The 25,113-nt window shown below is 40.9% G+C and overlaps 2 protein-coding genes across 3 annotated transcripts in view; one reads left to right on the top strand and one right to left on the bottom strand.

Moving 5' to 3' along the window:
• The window catches only part of nme9 (NME/NM23 family member 9), a 68,585-nt gene extending 60,635 nt beyond the window's left edge, over window positions 1-7,950 (top strand). For both annotated transcript variants that reach the window (XM_071341916.1, XM_071341918.1), the window contains exons 14-16: window positions 5,554-5,819; window positions 6,404-6,589; window positions 6,691-7,950. In XM_071341916.1, coding sequence (XP_071198017.1) covers window positions 5,554-5,819; window positions 6,404-6,589; window positions 6,691-6,710 — 472 coding nt within the window. In that variant the 3' untranslated portion in view covers window positions 6,711-7,950. The remainder of the gene's footprint in view (window positions 1-5,553; window positions 5,820-6,403; window positions 6,590-6,690) is intronic.
• Window positions 7,951-9,260: 1,310 nt separating this feature from the next.
• smarcal1 (SWI/SNF related, matrix associated, actin dependent regulator of chromatin, subfamily a-like 1) overlaps window positions 9,261-25,113 on the bottom strand; it is a 59,402-nt gene continuing 43,549 nt past the window's right edge. Inside the window, exon 16 of the mRNA XM_071341919.1 lies at window positions 9,261-9,630. Coding sequence (XP_071198020.1) covers window positions 9,445-9,630 — 186 coding nt within the window. The 3' untranslated portion in view covers window positions 9,261-9,444. The remainder of the gene's footprint in view (window positions 9,631-25,113) is intronic.

Consider the following 25,113-nt stretch of genomic DNA (forward strand, 5'->3'; position numbering starts at 1 on the left):
TGGGTTAGTGTTGGAGGACAGCTCTGGGTTAGTGTTAGAGGACAGCTCTGGGTTAGAGGACAGTTCTGGGTTAGTGTTGGAGGACAGCTCTGGGTTAGTGTTAGAGGACAGCTCTGGGTTAGAGGTCAGCTCTGGGTTAGTGTTAGAGGACAGTTCTGGGTTAGTGTTGGAGATCAGCTCTGGGTTAGAGGTCAGCTCTGGGTTAGAGGTCAGCTCTGGGTTAGAGGTCAGCTCTGGGTTAGAGGTCAGCTCTGGGTTAGTGTTGGAGGACAGCTCTGGGTTAGTGTTGGAGGACAGCTCTGGGTTAGTGTTGGGGGACAGCTCTGGGTTAGTGTTGGAGGACAGCTCTGGGTTAGTGTTGGAGGACAGCTCTGGGTTAGTGTTAGAGGACAGCTCTGGGTTAGTGTTAGAGGACAGCTCTGGGTTAGTGTTAGAGGACAGCTCTGGGTTAGTGTTAGAGGACAGCTCTGGGTTAGTGTTAGAGGACAGCTCTGGGTTAGTGTTGGGGGACAGCTCTGGGTTAGTGTTGGAGGACAGCTCTGGGTTAGTGCTGGAGGACAGCTCTGGGTTAGTGCTGGAGGACAGCTCTGGGTTAGTGCTGGAGGACAGCTCTGGGTTAGTGTTGGAGGACAGCTCTGGGTTAGTGTTGGAGGACAGCTCTGGGTTAGAGGACAGCTCTGGGTTAGTGTTGGAGGACAGCTCTGGGTTAGTGTTGGAGGACAGCTCTGGGTTAGTGTTGGAGGACAGCTCTGGGTTAGTGTTAGAGGACAGCTCTGGGTTAGTGTTGGAGGACAGCTCTGGGTTAGTGCTGGAGGACAGCTCTGGGTTAGTGCTGGAGGACAGCTCTGGGTTAGTGTTAGAGGACAGCTCTGGGTTAGTGTTGGAGGTCAGCTCTGGGTTAGTGTTGGAGGACAGCTCTGGGTTAGTGTTAGAGGACAGCTCTGGGTTAGTGTTGAAGGACAGCTCTGGGTTAGTGTTGGAGGACAGCTCTGGGTTAGAGGACAGCTCTGGGTTAGTGTTAGAGGACAGTTCTGGGTTAGTGTTGGAGGACAGCTCTGGGTTAGAGGACAGCTCTGGGTTAGTGTTGGAGGACAGCTCTGGGTTAGTGTTGGAGGACAGCTCTGGGTTAGTGTTAGAGGACAGCTCTGGGTTAGAGGACAGTTCTGGGTTAGTGTTGGAGGACAGCTCTGGGTTAGTGTTAGAGGACAGCTCTGGGTTAGAGGTCAGCTCTGGGTTAGTGTTAGAGGACAGTTCTGGGTTAGTGTTGGAGGTCAGCTCTGGGTTAGAGGACAGCTCTGGGTTAGAGGTCAGCTCTGGGTTAGAGGTCAGCTCTGGGTTAGAGGTCAGCTCTGGGTTAGAGGTCAGCTCTGGGTTAGTGTTGGAGGACAGCTCTGGGTTAGTGTTGGGGGACAGCTCTGGGTTAGTGTTGGGGGACAGCTCTGGGTTAGTGTTGGAGGTCAGCTCTGGGTTAGTGTTGGAGGACAGCTCTGGGTTAGTGTTAGAGGACAGCTCTGGGTTAGTGTTGGAGGACAGCTCTGGGTTAGTGTTGGAGGACAGCTCTGGGTTAGTGTTGGGGGACAGCTCTGGGTTAGTGTTGGGGGACAGCTCTGGGTTAGTGTTGGAGGTCAGCTCTGGGTTAGTGTTGGAGGACAGCTCTGGGTTAGTGTTAGAGGACAGCTCTGGGTTAGTGTTGGAGGACAGCTCTGGGTTAGTGTTGGAGGACAGCTCTGGGTTAGTGTTGGAGGACAGCTCTGGGTTAGTGTTGGAGGACAGCTCTGGGTTAGTGTTGGAGGACAGCTCTGGGTTAGTGTTAGAGGACAGCTCTGGGTTAGTGTTAGAGGACAGCTCTGGGTTAGTGTTAGAGTACAGCTCTGGGTTAGTGTTAGAGGACAGCTCTGGGTTAGTGTTAGAGGACAGCTCTGGGTTAGTGTTGGAGGACAGCTCTGGGTTAGTGTTGGGGGACAGCTCTGGGTTAGTGTTAGAGGACAGCTCTGGGTTAGTGTTAGAGGACAGCTCTGGGTTAGTGTTGGAGGTCAGCTCTGGGTTAGTGTTGGAGGTCAGCTCTGGGTTAGTGTTGGAGGTCAGCTCTGGGTTAGTGTTGGAGGACAGCTCTGGGTTAGTGTTGGAGGACAGCTCTGGGTTAGTGTTGGAGGACAGCTCTGGGTTAGTGTTGGAGGACAGCTCTGGGTTAGTGTTGGAGGACAGCTCTGGGTTAGTGTTGAAGGACAGCTCTGGGTTAGTGTTGGAGGACAGCTCTGGGTTAGTGTTGAAGGACAGCTCTGGGTTAGTGTTGGAGGACAGCTCTGGGTTAGTGTTGGAGGACAGCTAGAGGTGTTGGAGGTGTATTGTCAGTCTCATGCAGCATCATCTGAGCATGTGCTTCTATTGTAATTGTCACATAGAACAGTTAATAATGCTCAGGGAAGAAGAGACAGTTAATAATGCTCAGGGTAGAAGAGACAGTTAATAATGCTCAGGGTAAAAGAGACAGTTAATAATGCTCAGGGAACAAGAGACAGTTAATAATGATCAGGGAAGAAGAGACAGTTAATAATGCTCAGGGAAGAAGAGAAAGTAATAATGATCAGGGTAGAAGAGACTGTTAGTAATTCTCAGGGTAGGAGAGACAGTCAATAATTCTCAGGGTAGAAGAGACAGTAATAATAATGCTCAGGGAACAAGAGACAGTTAATAATGCTCAGGGAAGAAGAGACCGTTAATAATGCTCAGGGTAGAAGAGACAGTAATAATGCTCAGGGTAGAAGAGACAGTAATAATTCTCAGGGTAGAAGAGACAGTTAATAAATCTCAGGGTAGAAAAGACAGTTAATAATGCTCAGGGAAGAAGAGACAGTTAATAATGCTCAGGTTAGAAGAGACAGTTAATAATGCTCAGGGTAGAAGAGACTGTTAATAATGCTCAGGAAAGAAGAGACAGTTAATAATGCTCAGGTTAGAAGAGACAGTTAATAATGCTCAGGGAAGAAGAGACCGTTAATAATTCTCAGGGTAGAAGAGACAGGTAGTAATGCTCAGGGTAAAAGAGACAGGTAGTAATGCTCAGGGTAAAAGAGACAGGTAGTAATGCTCAGGGTAAAAGAGACCGTTAATAATGCTCAGGTTAGAAGAGACAGTTAATAATGATCAGGGAAGAAGAGACAGTTAATAATGCTCAGGGAAGAAGAGACCGTTAATAATGCTCAGGGTAGAAGAGACAGTTAGTAATGCTCAGGGTAGAAGAGACAAGTAATAATGCTCAGGGAAGAAGAGACAGTTAGTAATGCTCAGGTTAGAAGAGACGGTTAATAATGCTCAGGGTAGAAGAGACGGTTAGTAATGATCAGGGAAGAAGAGACGGTTAGTAATGATCAGGGAAGAAGAGACAGTTAGTAATGCTCAGGGTAGAAGAGACAGTTAATAATGCTCAGGGAAGAAGAGACAATTAATAATTCTCAGGGTAGAAGAGACAGTTAATAATGCTCAGGGTAGAAGTGACAGTTAGTAATGCTCAGGGAAGAAGAGACTGTTAATAATGCTCAGGGAAGAAGAGACAGTTAATAATGTTCAGGGAAGAAGAGACAATTAATAATGCTCAGGGAAGAAGAGACAGTTAATAATGCTCAGGGAAGAAGAGACAGTTAATAATGATCAGGGTAGAAGAGACAGTTAATAATGCTCAGGGAAGAAGAGACAGTTAATAATGCTCAGGGAACAAGAGACAGTTAATAATTCTCAGGGTAGAAGAGACAGTTAATAAATCTCAGGGTAGAAGAGAGAGTTAATAATGATCAGGGTAGAAGTGACAGTTAATAATGATCAGGGTAGAAGAGACCGTTAATAATGCTCAGGGTAGAAGAGACAGTTACAATGCTCAGGGAAGAAGAGACCGTTAATAATGCTCAGGGAAGAAGAGACCGTTAATAATGCTCAGGGTAGAAGAGACTGTTAATAATGCTCAGGGTAGAAGAGACAAGTAATAATGCTCGGGGTAGAAGAGACAGTTAATAATGCTCAGGGTAGAAGAGACAGTAATAATTCTCAGTGTAGAAGAGACCGTTAATAATTCTCAGGGTAGAAGAGACAGTAATAAATCTCAGGGTAGAAGAGACAGTTAATAATTCTCAGGGTAGAAGAGACAGTTAATAATGCGCAGGGAACAAGAGACAGTTAATAATGCTCAGGGAAGAAGAGACCGTTAATAATGCTCAGGGAACAAGAGACAGTTAATAATGCTCAGGGTAGAAGAGAGAGTTAATAATGATCAGGGTAGAAGAGACAGTTAATAATGCGCAGGGAACAAGAGACAGTTAATAATGCTCAGGGAACAAGAGACAGTTAATAATGCTCAGGGAAGAAGAGACCGTTAATAATGCTCAGGGTAGAAGAGACAGTAATAATGCTCAGGGTAGAAGAGACAGTAATAATTCTCAGGGTAGAAGAGACAGTTAATAATTTTCAGGGTAGAAGAGACAGTTAATAATTCTCAGGGTAGAAGAGACAGTTAATAATGCTCAGGGAAGAAGAGACAGTTAATAATTCTCAGGGTAGAGGAGACAGTTAATAATGCTCAGGGAACAAGAGACAGTTAATAATGCTCAGGGAAGAAGAGACAGTAATAATGATCAGGTTAGAAGAGACTGTTAATAATGCTCAGGGAAGAAGAGACAGTTAATAATGCTCAGGGTAGAAGAGACAGTTAATAATGCTCAGGGTAGAAGAGACAGTTAATAATGCTCAGGGTAGAAGAGACAGTTAATAATGATCAGGGAAGAAGAGACCGTTAATAATTCTCAGGGTAGAAGAGACTGTTAATAATTCTCAGGGTAGAAGAGACCGTTAATAATGCTCAGGGTAGAAGAGACTGTTAATAATGCTCAGGGTAGAAGAGACCGTTAATAATGCGCAGGGTAGAATAGACCGTTAATAATGCTCAGGGTAGAAGGGACAGTTAATAATGCTCAGGGTAGAAGAGACCGTTAATAATGCTCAGGGAAGAAGAGACAGTTAATAATGCTCGGGGTAGAAGAGACAGTTAATAATGCCCAGGGTAGAAGGGACAGTTAATAATGCTCAGGGTAGAAGAGACCGTTAATAATGCTCAGGGTAGAAGAGACAGTTAATAATGCTCAGGGTAGAAGGGACAGTTAATAATGCTCAGGGTAGAAGAGACAAGTAATAATGCTCAGGGAAGAAGAGACAGTTAATAATGCTCAGGGAACAAGAGACAGTTAATAATGCTCAGGGTAGAAGAGACAGTTAATAATTCTCAGGGTAGAAGAGACAGTTAATAATGCTCAGGGTAGAAGAGACAGTAATAATGCTCAGGGTAGAAGAGACAGTTAATAATGCTCAGGGTAGGAGAGACAGTAATAATGCTCAGGGTAGAAGAGACAGTTAATAATGCTCAGGGTAGAAGAGACAGTAATAATGCTCAGGGTAGAAGAGACAGTTAATAATGCTCAGGGTAGGAGAGACAGTAATAATGCTCAGGGTAGAAGAGACAGTTAATAATGCTCAGGGTAGAAGAGTGCATCTGAATCCCTGTCTCTGCAGCGGCCCCTGTGTGCTGCTGGTGCTGACCAAGGAAAATGCTGTGGAGGAGTGGCGGTCCATGATGGGCCCCACAGACCCTGGTCTGGCCCAGGTGACGGCCCCGGGGTCCCTGAGGGCCCGCTTCGCCTTAGACATCCTCCACAACGCCCTTCACGGCTCCTCCAATCAGGAGCATGCCCAGGAGAAGATACACTTCCTGTTTGGTGATATCATCACCTCAGACGGAGACCTGACCAGCAATGGGGAACTGGATCCCACATCGCTAGGTAACCAATCCCACTTCAGTTACTACACTGAACAGAACTGCAACATGGAAAGTGTTGGTTCTGTGTTTCATGAGCTGAAATAAAATATCCCAGAAATGTTCCGTATACACAGAAAGCTTATTTCTCTCCAATTTTGTTCACAAATTTGTTGACATTCCTGTTAGTGAGCATTTCACCTTTGCCAGATGAGTATTTCTGTCTGTAATATAGCTCATTCTGATTGGCTGGGCCTGGCTCCCCAGTGGGTGGGCCTATGCCCTCCCAGGCCCACCCATGGCAGTGCCCCTGCCCAGTCATGTGAAATCCATAGATTAGGGCCTAAAACATTTATTTCAATTTCAATTTCTGATTTCTTTATATGAAGTGTAACTCTGCAAAATGTTTGAAATTGTTGCATGTAGCGTTTATATTTGTTCAGTATCGTTATATCCGACTAGAAGGACCATGAAAAACAGGGTCACTAGTGGAGAGCTGTTCCAGTGTATAGTTCAATCCCCACAGGTCTTTATGGCTCGATGGACCAAGTCAAGACTGATTAACAAGGAACAGCCTTTTCAACAGTAAACATGTCCAATGTTTTGCAGATCTCATGGCTTCAGACAAATCAGGTTGTACAACTGCAGAGAGCCATCAAGAGCATGTTGAATCAGGAAGTCCAGAGAGCCATCAAGCGCATGTTGATTCAGGAAGTCCAGAGAGCCATCAAGCGCATGTTGAGCGGGCCACATCCACGTCAGACACACCTAGTGTCACAAGCAAAGAAGGGGAAGGTAAGACCGAGATTGTGCTCAATATATTGAACACGTGATCTAAATATGTGCTGAAGGTAAAGAACTGCATTCAGGTGAGTTGATCCTTCTTCATATTACAGGTGATCAGACACCAGTCTGAAGAAGAAGGATCAACAGATCCCCAGTAGAGATCCCCAGGACAGATCCCCAGTAGAGATCCCCAGGACAGATCCCCAGTAGAGATCCTCAGGACAGATCCCCAGTAGAGATCCCCAGGACGGATCCCCAGGACAGATCAACAGTAGAGATCCCTAGGACAGATCCCCAGGACGGATCCCCAGGACAGATCCCCAGTAGAGATCCCCAGGACAGATCCCCAGTAGAGATCCCCAGAACGGATCCCCAGTAGAGATCCCCAAGACAGATCCCCAGTAGAGATCCACAGGACAGATCCCCAGGACAGATCTCCAGTAGAGATCCCCAGGACAGATCCCCAGGACGGATCCCCAGGACAGATCCCCAGTAGAGATCCCCAGGACAGATCCCCAGTAGAGATCCCCAGGACAGATCCCCAGTAGAGATCCCCAGGACAGATCCCCAGTAGAGAACCCCAGGACAGATCCCCAGTAGAGATCCCCAAGACAGATCCCCAGTAGAGATCCCCAGCTCGGATCCCCAGTAGAGATCCACAGGACAGATCCCCAGGACAGATCCCCAGTAGAGATCATCAGGACAGATCTCCAGTAGAGATCTCCAGTAGAGATCCCCAGGACAGATCCCCAGGACAGATCCCCAGTAGAGAGCCCCAGGACAGATCCACAGGACAGATCCCCAGGACAGATCTCCAGTAGAGATCCCCAGGACAGATCTCCAGTAGAGATCCCCAGGACAGATCTCCAGTAGAGATCCCCAGGACAGAACCCCAAGACAGATCTCCAGTAGAGATCCCCATGACAGATCCCCAGGACAGATCCCCAGTAGAGAGCCCCAGGACAGATCCACAGGACAGATCCCCAGGACAGATCCCCAGGACAGATCTCCAGTAGAGATCCCCAGGACAGATCTCCAGTAGAGATCCCCAGTAGAGATCCCCAGGACAGATCTCCAGTAGAGATCCCCAGGACAGATCTCCAGTAGAGATCCCCAGGACAGATCCCCAGTAGAGATCCCCAGGACAGATCTCCAGTAGAGATCCCCAAGACAGATCCCCAGGACAGATCCCCAAGACAGATCTCCAGTAGAGATCCCCAGGACAGATCCCCAGGACTCTGATCATCCAAGTTAAGACTGAATGGCCGTCGTCAGATACAACAAATGAACAATACCACTACAGTACATTATCATGTTACTTCATTTGAATGTTGTGAAAAATAAAATAAATTTTTTACTGTGGATTTTTATATTTTAGTATATCAATGTCTAAATCCTCATCAACACAATCAAATCAAGTTGTTTTAGTCACATGCGCCGAATACAACAGGCACATTTTGCAGGGCTCTGGCAGTGCTCCTCCTGCTCCTCCTTGCACAAAGGCGGAGGTAGCGGTCCTGCTGCTGGGTTGTTGCCCTCCTACGACCTCCTCCACGTCTCCTGATGTACTGGCCTGTCTCCTGGTAGCGCCTCCATGCTCTGGACACTACGCTGACAGACACAGCAAACCTTTTTGCCACAGCTCGCATTGATGTGCCATCCTGGATGAACTGCACTACCTGAGCCACTTGGTGTGGGTTGTAGACTCCGTCTCATGCTACCACTAGAGTGAGAGCACCGCCAGCATTCAAAAGTGACCAAAACATCAGCCAGGAAGCATAGGAACTGAGAAGTGGTCTGTGGTCACCACCTGCAGAATCACTCCTTTATTGGGGGTGTCTTGCTAATTGCCTATAATTTCCACCTTTTGTCTATTCCATTTGCACAACAGCATGTGAAATTTATTGTCAATCAGTGTTGCCTCCTAAGTGGACAGTTTGATTTCACAGAAGTGTGATTGACTTGGAGTTACATTGTGTTGTTTAAGTGTTCCCTTTATTTTTTTGAGCAGTGTATATAATAAAACAGTGTTCTTAATAAGAGTAAGTAAAGGAAGTGGAAGAACCAAGGATAACTGCCAAAGAGATCCGAGGTGAACTCCGAGGTGAAGGTCCGTCAGTTTCTGATCGCACCATCTGTCTCTTTTGAGCCAAAGTGGGCTCCATGGAAGAAGACCAAGGAGGACATCACTTTTTGAAATAAAAAAATGTAAATGCCAGACTGGAATTTGTTAAAATGCATATTGACAAGCCACAATCCTTCTGAGAGAATGTCCTTTGGACAGATGAGTCAAAATTGGAGCTTCTTGGCAAGTCACATCAGCTCTATGTTCACAGATGAAAAAATGAAGCTTTCAAAGGAAAGAACACCATACCTACAGTGAAATATGGAGAAGGCTGGGTTATGTTTTGGGGCTGCTGGGCTGCACCTGGCACAGGGTGCCTTGAATCTGTGCAGGACACAATGAAATCTCAAGACTATCAAGGCATTCTGGAGCGAAACGTACTGCCCAGTGTCAGAAAGCTCTGTCTCAGTCGCAGGTCATGGTTTCCTCCAACAGGATAATGACCCAAAAATGGATAAGAAAACATTGGACTATTCTGCAACTATTGTTGCATTGTCGAGAAGGAGCCTGCAAGCATTTCGTTGGACGCTGTACATACTACTAATAAAACTTGAGTCATTTCCAAAAATTCCTTTTATTTACTTTGGTTGCAAAGAAAAAGTTTGTTGAGAGCAATATTTACAAAGATGAAAAACAATACCCAGAAACAGCTGATCCAACAAAGTACTCATGATAATCTGTTTCATTATGATAGGAGACCATATGTGTACATGGGACATCACTTGATTTCCTCCAGGAATTATCTGCCAAAGTACTCCTCTATGCGTCTCTTCTTGCTGGGGCTCTCTTCCACATCACTTCCTGGTTGGTTGCTAGGGTCATCCCAGGCCTCCACAGCCTCCAATAGGAGAGCTTCATCCATATCATCCTCCACCTCAGTGAACGACCTCTGGAACATCTCTGTGATCCTCCTCTGCTGGGAGTCCTGAAATACATAACACATTCACACACTTCATAACACATTCACACACTTCATAACACATTCACACACTTCATAACACAGACACACTTCATAACACATTCACACACTTCATAACACATTCACACACTTCATAACACATTCACACACTTCATAACACATTCACACACTTCATAACACAGACACACTTCATAACACATTCACACACTTCATAACACATTCACACACTTCATAACACATTCACACACTTCATAACACATTCACACACTTCATAACACAGACACACTTCATAACACATTCACACACTTCATAACACAGACACACTTCATAACACATTCACACACTTCATAACACAGACACACTTCATAACACATTCACACACTTCATAACACATTCACACACTTCATATAACATTCACACACTTCATAACACATTCACACACTTCATAACACATTCACACACTTCATAACACATTCACACACTTCATAACACAGACACACTTCATAACACATTCACACACTTCATAACACATTCACACACTTCATAACACATTCACACACTTCATAACACATTCACACACTTCATAACACATTCACACACTTCATAACACAGACACACTTCATAACACATTCACACACTTCATAACACATTCACACACTTCATAACACAGACACACTTCATAACACATTCACACACTTCATAACACAGACACACTTCATAACACATTCACACACTTCATAACACAGACACACTTCATAACACATTCACACACTTCATAACACATTCACACACTTCATAACACATTCACACACTTCATAACACATTCACACACTTCATAACACAGACACACACTTCATAACACATTCACACACTTCATAACACAGACACACACTTCATAACACATTCACACACTTCATAACACAGACACACTTCATAACACATTCACACACTTCATAACACAGACACACTTCATAACACATTCACACACTTCATAACACATTCACACACTTCATAACACATTCACACACTTCATAACACATTCACACACTTCATAACACATTCACACACTTCATAACACAGACACACACTTCATAACACAGACACACTTCATAACACATTCACACACTTCATAACACATTCACACACTTCATAACACAGACACACTTCATAACACATTCACACACTTCATAACACAGACACACTTCATAACACATTCACACACTTCATAACACAGACACACTTCATAACACATTCACACACTTCATAACACATTCACACACTTCATAACACATTCACACACTTCATAACACATTCACACACTTCATAACACATTCACACACTTCATAACACATTCACACACTTCATAACACAGACACACACTTCATAACACAGACACACACTTCATAACACAGACACACTTCATAACACATTCACACACTTCATAACACATTCACACACTTCATAACACAGACACACTTCATAACACATTCACACACTTCATAACACAGACACACTTCATAACACAGACACACTTCATAACACATTCACACACTTCATAACACAGACACACTTCATAACACATTCACACACTTCATAACACATTCACACACTTCATAACACAGACACACTTCATAACACAGACACACTTCATAACACATTCACACACTTCATAACACAGACACACTTCATAACACATTCACACACTTCATAACACAGACACACTTCATAACACATTCACACACTTCATAACACAGACACACTTCATAACACAGACACACTTCATAACACAGACACACTTCATAACACATTCACACACTTCATAACACATTCACACACTTCATAACACAGACACACTTCATAACACATTCACACACTTCATAACACAGACACACTTCATAACACATTCACACACTTCATAACACAGACACACTTCATAACACATTCACACACTTCATAACACAGACACACTTCATAACACATTCACACACTTCATAACACATTCACACACTTCATAACACATTCACACACTTCATAACACATTCACACACTTCATAACACATTCACACACTTCATAACACAGACACACTTCATAACACAGACACACTTCATAACACATTCACACACTTCATAACACAGACACACTTCATAACACAGACACACACTTCATAACACATTCACACACTTCATAACACAGACACACTTCATAACACATTCACACACTTCATAACACATTCACACACTTCATAACAGACACACTTCATAACACATTCACACACTTCATAACACATTCACACACTTCATAACACATTCACACACTTCATAACACAGACACACACTTCATAACACAGACACACTTCATAACACATTCACACACTTCATAACACATTCACACACTTCATAACACAGACACACTTCATAACACATTCACACACTTCATAACACAGACACACTTCATAACACATTCACACACTTCATAACACAGACACACTTCATAACACATTCACACACTTCATAACACAGATACACTTCATAACACATTCACACACTTCATAACACATTCACACACTTCATAACACATTCACACACTTCATAACACATTCACACACTTCATAACACAGACACACTTCATAACACATTCACACACTTCATAACACATTCACACACTTCATAACACATTCACACACTTCATAACACAGACACACACTTCATAACACAGACACACTTCATAACACATTCACACACTTCATAACACATTCACACACTTCATAACACAGACACACTTCATAACACATTCACACACTTCATAACACAGACACACTTCATAACACATTCACACACTGCATAACACAGACACACTTCATAACACATTCACACACTTCATAACACAGACACACTTCATAACACATTCACACACTTCATAACACATTCACACACTTCATAACACATTCACACACTTCATAACACATTCACACACTTCATAACACAGACACACACTTCATAACACATTCACACACTTCATAACACAGACACACACTTCATAACACATTCACACACTTCATAACACAGACACACTTCATAACACATTCACACACTTCATAACACATTCACACACTTCATAACACAGACACACTTCATAACACATTCACACACTTCATAACACATTCACACACTTCATAACACATTCACACACTTCATAACACATTCACACACTTCATAACACATTCACACACTTCATAACACAGACACACACTTCATAACACATTCACACACTTCATAACACAGACACACTTCATAACACATTCACACACTTCATAACACATTCACACACTTCATAACACAGACACACTTCATAACACATTCACACACTTCATAACACAGACACACACTTCATAACACATTCACACACTTCATAACACATTCACACACTTCATAACACATTCACACACTTCATAACACATTCACACACTTCATAACACATTCACACACTTCATAACACAGACACACACTTCATAACAAATTCACACACTTCATAACACATTCACACACTTCATAACACATTCACACACTTCATAACACAGACACACACTTCATAACAAATTCACACACTTCATAACACATTCACACACTTCATAACACATTCACACACTTCATAACACATTCACACACTTCATAACACAGACACACTTCATAACACATTCACACACTTCATAACACAGACACACTTCATAACACATTCACACACTTCATAACACAGACACACTTCATAACACATTCACACACTTCATAACACAGACACACTTCATAACACATTCACACACTTCATAACACAGACACACTTCATAACACATTCACACACTTCATAACACAGACACACTTCATAACACATTCACACACTTCATAACACAGACACACTTCATAACACAGACACACTTCATAACACATTCACACACTTCATAACACAGACACACTTCATAACACATTCACACACTTCATAACACAGACACACTTCATAACACAGACACACTTCATAACACATTCACACACTTCATAACACAGACACACTTCATAACACATTCACACACTTCATAACACATTCACACACTTCATAACACATTCACACACTTCATAACACATTCACACACTTCATAACACATTCACACACTTCATAACACAGACACACACTTCATAACACATTCACACACTTCATAACACAGACACACTTCATAACACATTCACACACTTCATAACACATTCACACACTTCATAACACAGACACACTTCATAACACATTCACACACTTCATAACACAGACACACTTCATAACACATTCACACACTTCATAACACAGACACACTTCATAACACATTCACACACTTCATAACACAGACACACTTCATAACACATTCACACACTTCATAACACATTCACACACTTCATAACACAGACACACTTCATAACACATTCACACACTTCATAACACAGACACACTTCATAACACATTCACACACTTCATAACACAGACACACTTCATAACACATTCACACACTTCATAACACATTCACACACTTCATAACACAGACACACTTCATAACACAGACACACTTCATAACACAGACACACTTCATAACACATTCACACACTTCATAACACAGACACACTTCATAACACATTCACACACTTCATAACACAGACACACTTCATAACACATTCACACACTTCATAACACAGACACACTTCATAACACATTCACACACTTCATAACACAGACACACTTCATAACACATTCACACACTTCATAACACAGACACACTTCATAACACATTCACACACTTCATAACACATTCACACACTTCATAACACATTCACACACTTCATAACACATTCACACACTTCATAACACAGACACACTTCATAACACAGACACACTTCATAACACAGACACACTTCATAACACATTCACACACTTCATAACACAGACACACTTCATAACACATTCACACACTTCATAACACAGACACACTTCATAACACAGACACACTTCATAACACATTCACACACTTCATAACACATTCACACACTTCATAACACAGACACACTTCATAACACATTCACACACTTCATAACACAGACACACTTCATAACACATTCACACACTTCATAACACAGACACACTTCATAACACATTCACACACTTCATAACACAGACACACTTCATAACACATTCACACACTTCATAACACATTCACACTTCATAACACATTCACACACTTCATAACACATTCACACACTTCATAACACAGACACACTTCATAACACAGACACACTTCATAACACATTCACACACTTCATAACACATTCACACACTTCATAACACATTCACACACTTCATAACACATTCACACACTTCATAACACATTCACACACTTCATAACACATTCACACACTTCATAACACATTCACACACTTCATAACACATTCACACACTTCATAACACATTCACACACTTCATAACACAGACACACACTTCATAACACATTCACACACTTCATAACACAGACACACTTCATAACACATTCACACACTTCATAACACATTCACACACTTCATAACACAGACACACTTCATAACACATTCACACACTTCATAACACAGACACACTTCATAACACATTCACACACTTCATAACACATTCACACACTTCATAACACATACACACTTCATAACACATTCACACACTTCATAACACAGACACACTTCATAACACATTCACACACTTCATAACACAGACACACTTCATAACACATTCACACACTTCATAACACAGACACACTTCATAACACAGACACACTTCATAACACATTCACACACTTCATAACACAGACACACTTCATAACACATTCACACACTTCATAACACAGACACACTTCATAACACATTCACACACTTCATAACACATTCACACACTTCATAACACATTCACACACTTCATAACACAGACACACTTCATAACACATTCACACACTTCATAACACATTCACACACTTCATAACACATTCACACACTTCATAACACATTCACACACTTCATAACACAGACACACACTTCATAACACAGACACACTTCATAACACATTCACACACTTCATAACACATTCACACACTTCATAACACATTCACACACTTCATAACACATTCACACACTTCATAACACATTCACACACTTCATAACACAGACACACTTCATAACACATTCACACACTTCATAACACAGACACACTTCATAACACATTCAAACACTTCATAACACAGACACACTTTATAACACATTCAAACACTTCATAACACAGACACACTTTATAACACATTCAAACACTTCATAACAGACACACTTTATAACACATTCAAACACTTCATAACACACAGAAACACTTCATAACACAGACACACTTTATAACACATTCACACACTTCATAACACACAGAAACACTTCATAACACATTCAAACACTTCATAACACACAGAAACACTTCATAACACAGACACACTTTATAACACATTCACACACTTCATAACACATTCAAACACTTCATAACACACAGAAACACTTCATAACACATTCAAACACTTCATAACACACAGAAACACTTCATAACACAGACACACTTCATAACACATTCACACACTTCATAACACAGACACACTTCATAACACATTCACACACTTCATAACACAGACACACTTCATAACACATTCACACACTTCATAACACATTCACACACTTCATAACACATTCACACACTTCATAACACAGACACACTTCATAACACATTCACACACTTCATAACACATTCACACACTTCATAACACATTCACACACTTCATAACACATTCACACACTTCATAACACAGACACACTTCATAACACATTCAAACACTTCATAACACAGACACACTTTATAACACATTCAAACACTTCATAACACACAGACACACTTCATAACACATTCACACTTCATAACACATTCACACACTTCATAACACAGACACACTTTATAACACATTCAAACACTTCATAACACACAGAAACACTTCATAACACAGACACACTTTATAACACATTCACACACTTCATAACACACAAACACTTCATAACACATTCAAACACTTCATAACACACAGAAACACTTCATAACACAGACACACTTTATAACACATTCACACACTTCATAACACATTCAAACACTTCATAACACACAGAAACACTTCATAACACATTCAAACACTTCATAACACATTCACACACTTCATAACACATTCACACACTTCATAACACAGACACACTTCATAACACAGACACACACTTCATAACACATTCACACACTTCATAACACAGACACACTTCATAACACATTCAAACACTTCATAACACAGACACACTTTATAACACATTCAAACACTTCATAACACAGACACACTTTATAACACATTCAAACACTTCATAACACAGACACACTTTATAACACATTCAAACACTTCATAACACACAGAAACACTTCATAACACATTCACACTTCATAACACATTCACACACTTCATAACACAGACACACTTCATAACACATTCAAACACTTCATAACACAGACACACTTTATAACACATTCAAACACTTCATAACACACAAAAACACTTCATAACACATTCACACTTCATAACACATTCACACACTTCATAACACAGACACACTTCATAACACATTCAAACACTTCATAACACAGACACACTTTATAACACATTCAAACACTTCATAACACACAGAAACACTTCATAACACAGACACACTTTATAACACATTCACACACTTCATAACACACAGAAACACAGACACACTTTATAACACATTCACACACTTCATAACACACAGAAACACTTCATAACACATTCAAACACTTCATAACACACAGAAACACTTCATAACACAGACACACTTTATAACACATTCACACACTTCATAACACATTCAAACACTTCATAACACACAGAAACACTTCATAACACATTCAAACACTTCATAACACATTCACACTTCATAACACATTCACACACTTCATAACACATTCACACACTTCATAACACATTCACACACTTCATAACACATTCACACACTTCATAACACATTCACACACTTCATAACACAGACACACACTTCATAACACAGACACACTTCATAACACATTCACACACTTCATAACACATTCACACACTTCATAACACATTCACACACTTCATAACACATTCACACACTTCATAACACATTCACACACTTCATAACACATTCACACACTTCATAACACAGACACACTTCATAACACATTCACACACTTCATAACACAGACACACTTCATAACACATTCAAACACTTCATAACACAGACACACTTTATAACACATTCAAACACTTCATAACAGACACACTTTATAACACATTCAAACACTTCATAACACACAGAAACACTTCATAACACAGACACACTTTATAACACATTCACACACTTCATAACACACAGAAACACTTCATAACACATTCAAACACTTCATAACACACAGAAACACTTCATAACACAGACACACTTTATAACACATTCACACACTTCATAACACATTCAAACACTTCATAACACACAGAAACACTTCATAACACATTCAAACACTTCATAACACACAGAAACACTTCATAACACAGACACACTTCATAACACATTCACACACTTCATAACACAGACACACTTCATAACACATTCACACACTTCATAACACAGACACACTTCATAACACATTCACACACTTCATAACACAGACACACTTCATAACACATTCACACACTTCATAACACAGACACACTTCATAACACATTCACACACTTCATAACACATTCACACACTTCATAACACATTCACACACTTCATAACACATTCACACACTTCATAACACAGACACACTTCATAACACATTCACACACTTCATAACACATTCACACACTTCATAACACATTCACACACTTCATAACACATTCACACACTTCATAACACAGACACACTTCATAACACATTCAAACACTTCATAACACAGACACACTTTATAACACATTCAAACACTTCATAACACACAGAAACACTTCATAACACATTCACACTTCATAACACATTCACACACTTCATAACACAGACACACTTTATAACACATTCAAACACTTCATAACACACAGAAACACTTCATAACACAGACACACTTTATAACACATTCACACACTTCATAACACACAAACACTTCATAACACATTCAAACACTTCATAACACACAGAAACACTTCATAACACAGACACACTTTATAACACATTCACACACTTCATAACACATTCAAACACTTCATAACACACAGAAACACTTCATAACACATTCAAACACTTCATAACACATTCACACACTTCATAACACATTCACACACTTCATAACACAGACACACTTCATAACACAGACACACACTTCATAACACATTCACACACTTCATAACACAGACACACTTCATAACACATTCAAACACTTCATAACACAGACACACTTTATAACACATTCAAACACTTCATAACACAGACACACTTTATAACACATTCAAACACTTCATAACACAGACACACTTTATAACACAGACACACTTTATAACACATTCAAACACTTCATAACACACAGAAACACTTCATAACACATTCACACTTCATAACACATTCACACACTTCATAACACAGACACACTTCATAACACATTCAAACACTTCATAACACAGACACACTTTATAACACATTCAAACACTTCATAACACACAGAAACACTTCATAACACATTCACACTTCATAACACATTCACACACTTCATAACACAGACACACTTCATAACACATTCAAACACTTCATAACACAGACACACTTTATAACACATTCAAACACTTCATAACACACAGAAACACTTCATAACACAGACACACTTTATAACACATTCACACACTTCATAACACACAGAAACACAGACACACTTTATAACACATTCACACACTTCATAACACACAGAAACACTTCATAACACATTCAAACACTTCATAACACACAGAAACACTTCATAACACAGACACACTTTATAACACATTCACACACTTCATAACACATTCAAACACTTCATAACACACAGAAACACTTCATAACACATTCAAACACTTCATAACACATTCACACTTCATAACACATTCACACACTTCATAACACATTCACACACTTCATAACACATTCACACACTTCATAACACATTCACACACTTCATAACACATTCACACACTTCATAACACAGACACACACTTCATAACACAGACACACTTCATAACACATTCACACACTTCATAACACATTCACACACTTCATAACACATTCACACACTTCATAACACATTCACACACTTCATAACACATTCACACACTTCATAACACATTCACACACTTCATAACACAGACACACTTCATAACACATTCACACACTTCATAACACAGACACACTTCATAACACATTCAAACACTTCATAACACAGACACACTTTATAACACATTCAAACACTTCATAACAGACACACTTTATAACACATTCAAACACTTCATAACACACAGAAACACTTCATAACACAGACACACTTTATAACACATTCACACACTTCATAACACACAGAAACACTTCATAACACATTCAAACACTTCATAACACACAGAAACACTTCATAACACAGACACACTTTATAACACATTCACACACTTCATAACACATTCAAACACTTCATAACACACAGAAACACTTCATAACACATTCAAACACTTCATAACACACAGAAACACTTCATAACACAGACACACTTCATAACACATTCACACACTTCATAACACAGACACACTTCATAACACATTCACACACTTCATAACACAGACACACTTCATAACACATTCACACACTTCATAACACAGACACACTTCATAACACATTCACACACTTCATAACACAGACACACTTCATAACACAGACACACTTCATAACACATTCACACACTTCATAACACATTCACACACTTCATAACACATTCACACACTTCATAACACATTCACACACTTCATAACACATTCACACACTTCATAACACAGACACACTTCATAACACATTCACACACTTCATAACACATTCACACACTTCATAACACATTCACACACTTCATAACACATTCACACACTTCATAACACAGACACACTTCATAACACATTCAAACACTTCATAACACAGACACACTTTATAACACATTCAAACACTTCATAACACACAGAAACACTTCATAACACATTCACACACTTCATAACACAGACACACTTTATAACACATTCAAACACTTCATAACACAGACACACTTTATAACACATTCACACACTTCATAACACACATAAACACTTCATAACACATTCAAACACTTCATAACACACAGAAACACTTCATAACACACAGAAACACTTCATAACACAGACACACTTTATAACACATTCACACACTTCATAACACATTCAAACACTTCATAACACACAGAAACACTTCATAACACATTCAAACACTTCATAACACATTCACACACTTCATAACACATTCACACACTTCATAACACATTCACACACTTCATAACACAGACACACTTCATAACACAGACACACACTTCATAACACATTCACACACTTCATAACACAGACACACTTCATAACACATTCAAACACTTCATAACACAGACACACTTTATAACACATTCAAACACTTCATAACACAGACACACTTTATAACACATTCAAACACTTCATAACACAGACACACTTTATAACACATTCAAACACTTCATAACACACAGAAACACTTCATAACACATTCACACTTCATAACACATTCACACACTTCATAACACAGACACACTTCATAACACATTCAAACACTTCATAACACAGACACACTTTATAACACATTCAAACACTTCATAACACACAGAAACACTTCATAACACATTCACACTTCATAACACATTCACACACTTCATAACACAGACACACTTCATAACACATTCAAACACTTCATAACACAGACACACTTTATAACACATTCAAACACTTCATAACACACAGAAACACTTCATAACACAGACACACTTTATAACACATTCACACACTTCATAACACACAGAAACACAGACACACTTTATAACACATTCACACACTTCATAACACACAGAAACACTTCATAACACATTCAAACACTTCATAACACACAGAAACACTTCATAACACAGACACACTTTATAACACATTCACACACTTCATAACACATTCAAACACTTCATAACACACAGAAACACTTCATAACACATTCAAACACTTCATAACACATTCACACACTTCATAACACATTCAAACACTTCATAACACACAGAAACACTTCATAACACAGACACACTTTATAACACATTCACACACTTCATAACACAGACACACTTCATAACACATTCACACACTTCATAACACATTCAAACACTTCATAACACACAGAAACACTTCATAACACAGACACACTTTATAACACAGAAACACTTCATAACACATTCAAACACTTCATAACACATTCAAACACTTCATAACACAGACACACTTTATAACACATTCAAACACTTCATAACACAGACACACTTTATAACACATTCAAACACTTCATAACACACACACACACTTCATAACACACACACACTTCGTCTGCCTCACAAATGGTACCCTATTCTTTATATCAGTGGTTCTCAACAGGACACTAGTCCTCCTGGGGGATCTCAACCTGGACACCAGTACTCCTGGGGGTAGTCAACCAGGGCACCAGTACTCCTGGGGGTAGTCAACCAGGGCACCGGTACTCCTGGGGGTAGTCAACCAGGGCACCGGTACTCCTGGGGGTAGTCAACCAGGGCACCGGTACTCCTGGGGGTAGTCAACCAGGACACCAGTACTCCTGGGGGTAGTCAACCAGGACACCAGTACTCCTGGGGGTAGTCAACCAGGACACCAGTACTCCTGGGGGTAGTCAACCAGGACACCAGTACTCCTGGGGGTAGTCAACCAGGACACCAGTACTCCTGGGGGTAGTCAACCAGGGCACCAGTACTCCTGGGGGTAGTCAACCAGGGCACCAGTACTCCTGGGGGTAGTCAACCAGGGCACCAGTACTCCTGGGGGTAGTCAACCAGGACACCAGTACTCCTGGGGGTAGTCTAGAATGTCTGTAAACAGTGCTGTCCAACCAAACACTTCCTGTAGTCGTTGATCAGTCTCTCACATCTCTGTGGAGGAATTTTGTCCCACTGTTCCATGCAGAACTGCTTTAACTCAGAGACATTTCTGGGTTTTCCAGCATGAACTGGCCGTTTCAGGTCCTGCCACAACATCTGAGTTGGGATTAGGTCTGGACTTTGACTAGGCCATTCCAAAACTTAATATTTGTTGCTTTTTAACCATTTTCATGTAGACTTGATGTTTTGGATCATTGTCTTGCTGCAGGACCCAGCTGCTCTTCAGCTAACAGACGGATGGCCTGTCATTCTCCTGTAGAATTCTCTGATACCGAGCAGAATTCATGGTTCCTTCTAGTAAGGCAAATGGTCCAGGTCCTGAGGCAGCAAAGCATCCCTACTCTACTCAACAAACAGGATGCAGTCTATCACAGTGCCATCCGTTTTGTCACCAAAGCCCCATATACTACCCACCATTGTGACCTGTATGCTCTCGTTGGCTGGTCCTCGCTTCATACTCGTCGCCAAACCCACTGGCTCCAGGTTATCTACAAGTCTTTGCTAGATAAAGCCCCGCCTTATCTCAGCTCACTGGTCACCATAACAGCACCCACCCGTAACACACGCTCCAGCAGGTATATCTCAGTGGTCATCCCCAAAGCCAACACCTCCTTTGGCCACCTTTCCTTCCAGTTCTCTGCTGCCAATGACTGGAACAAACTGCAAAAATCACTGAAGCTGGAGACTCATATCTCCCTCACTAACTTTAAGCACCAGCTATCAGAGCAGCTCACAGATTACTACACCTGTACACAGCCCATCTATAATTTAGCCCAAACAACTACCTCTCCCCCTACTGTATTTATTTATTTTGCTCCTTTGCACCCCATTATTTCTCTCTACTTTGCACATTCTTCCTCTGCAAATCTACCATTCCAGTGTTTTACTTGCTATATTGTATTTACTTCGCCACCATGGCCTTTTTTTTGCCTTTACCTCCCTTATCTCACCTCATTTGCTCACATTGTATATACACTTATTTTTTCTACTGTATTATTGACTGTATGTTTTGTTTTACTCCATGTGTAACTCTGTGTTGTTGTATGTGTCGAACTGCTTTACTTTATCTTGGCCAGGTCACAGTTGTAAATGAGAACTTGTTCTCAACTTGCCTACCTGGTTAAATAAAGGTGAAATCAAATAAAATAATCCCCAACCCACCACCACCACCACGCTGGAGCGTTGGTATGAGGTTCTTAATGCAGTGGTTGGTTTTCCTCAGACATAAACGGGACCCATCACACCCAAATGACTCAAATGTGCCATTTGATGGGGGCACTGTCATCCTGGAAGAGACCACTAGAAATTATTCACCATTGGTTGAAGGTTGTATATTTATTGGTGTTTACTTTGTCCTCTAAGGGGTTGAGAGGACCTAAACCATGCCAGTGATGTAGTAGAGGAGGAGCCTGATAGGTCAACAGCCAACCTGACTAAACCATGCCAGTGATGTAGTAGAGGAGGAGCCTGATAGGTCAACAGCCAACCTGACTAAACCATGCCAGTGATGTAGTGGAGGAGGAGCCTGATAGGTCAACAGCCAACCTGACTAAACCATGCCAGTGATGTAGTGGAGGAGGAGCCTGATAGGTCAACAGCCAACCTGACTAAACCATGCCAGTGATGTAGTAGAGGAGGAGCCTGATAGGTCAACAGCCAACCTGACTAAACCATGCCAGTGATGTAGTAGAGGAGGAGCCTGATAGGTCAACAGCCAACCTGACTAAACCATGCCAGTGATGTAGTGGAGGAGGAGCCTGATAGGTCAACAGCCAACCTGACTAAACCATGCCAGTGATGTAGTAGAGGAGGAGCCTGATAGGTCAACAGCCAACCTGACTAAACCATGACAGTGATGTAGTGGAGGAGGAGCCTGATAGGTCAACAGCCAACCTGACTAAACCATGCCAGTGATGTAGTGGAGGAGGAGCCTGATAGGTCAACAGCCAACCTGACTAAACCATGCCAGTGATGTGGTAGAGGAGGAGCCTGATAGGTCAACAGCCAACCTGACTAAACCATGCCAGTGATGTAGTGGAGGAGGAGCCTGATAG

The sequence above is a fragment of the Salvelinus alpinus genome, chromosome 14 (assembly GCF_045679555.1).
Source record: "Salvelinus alpinus chromosome 14, SLU_Salpinus.1, whole genome shotgun sequence".
NCBI lineage: Eukaryota > Metazoa > Chordata > Actinopteri > Salmoniformes > Salmonidae > Salvelinus > Salvelinus alpinus.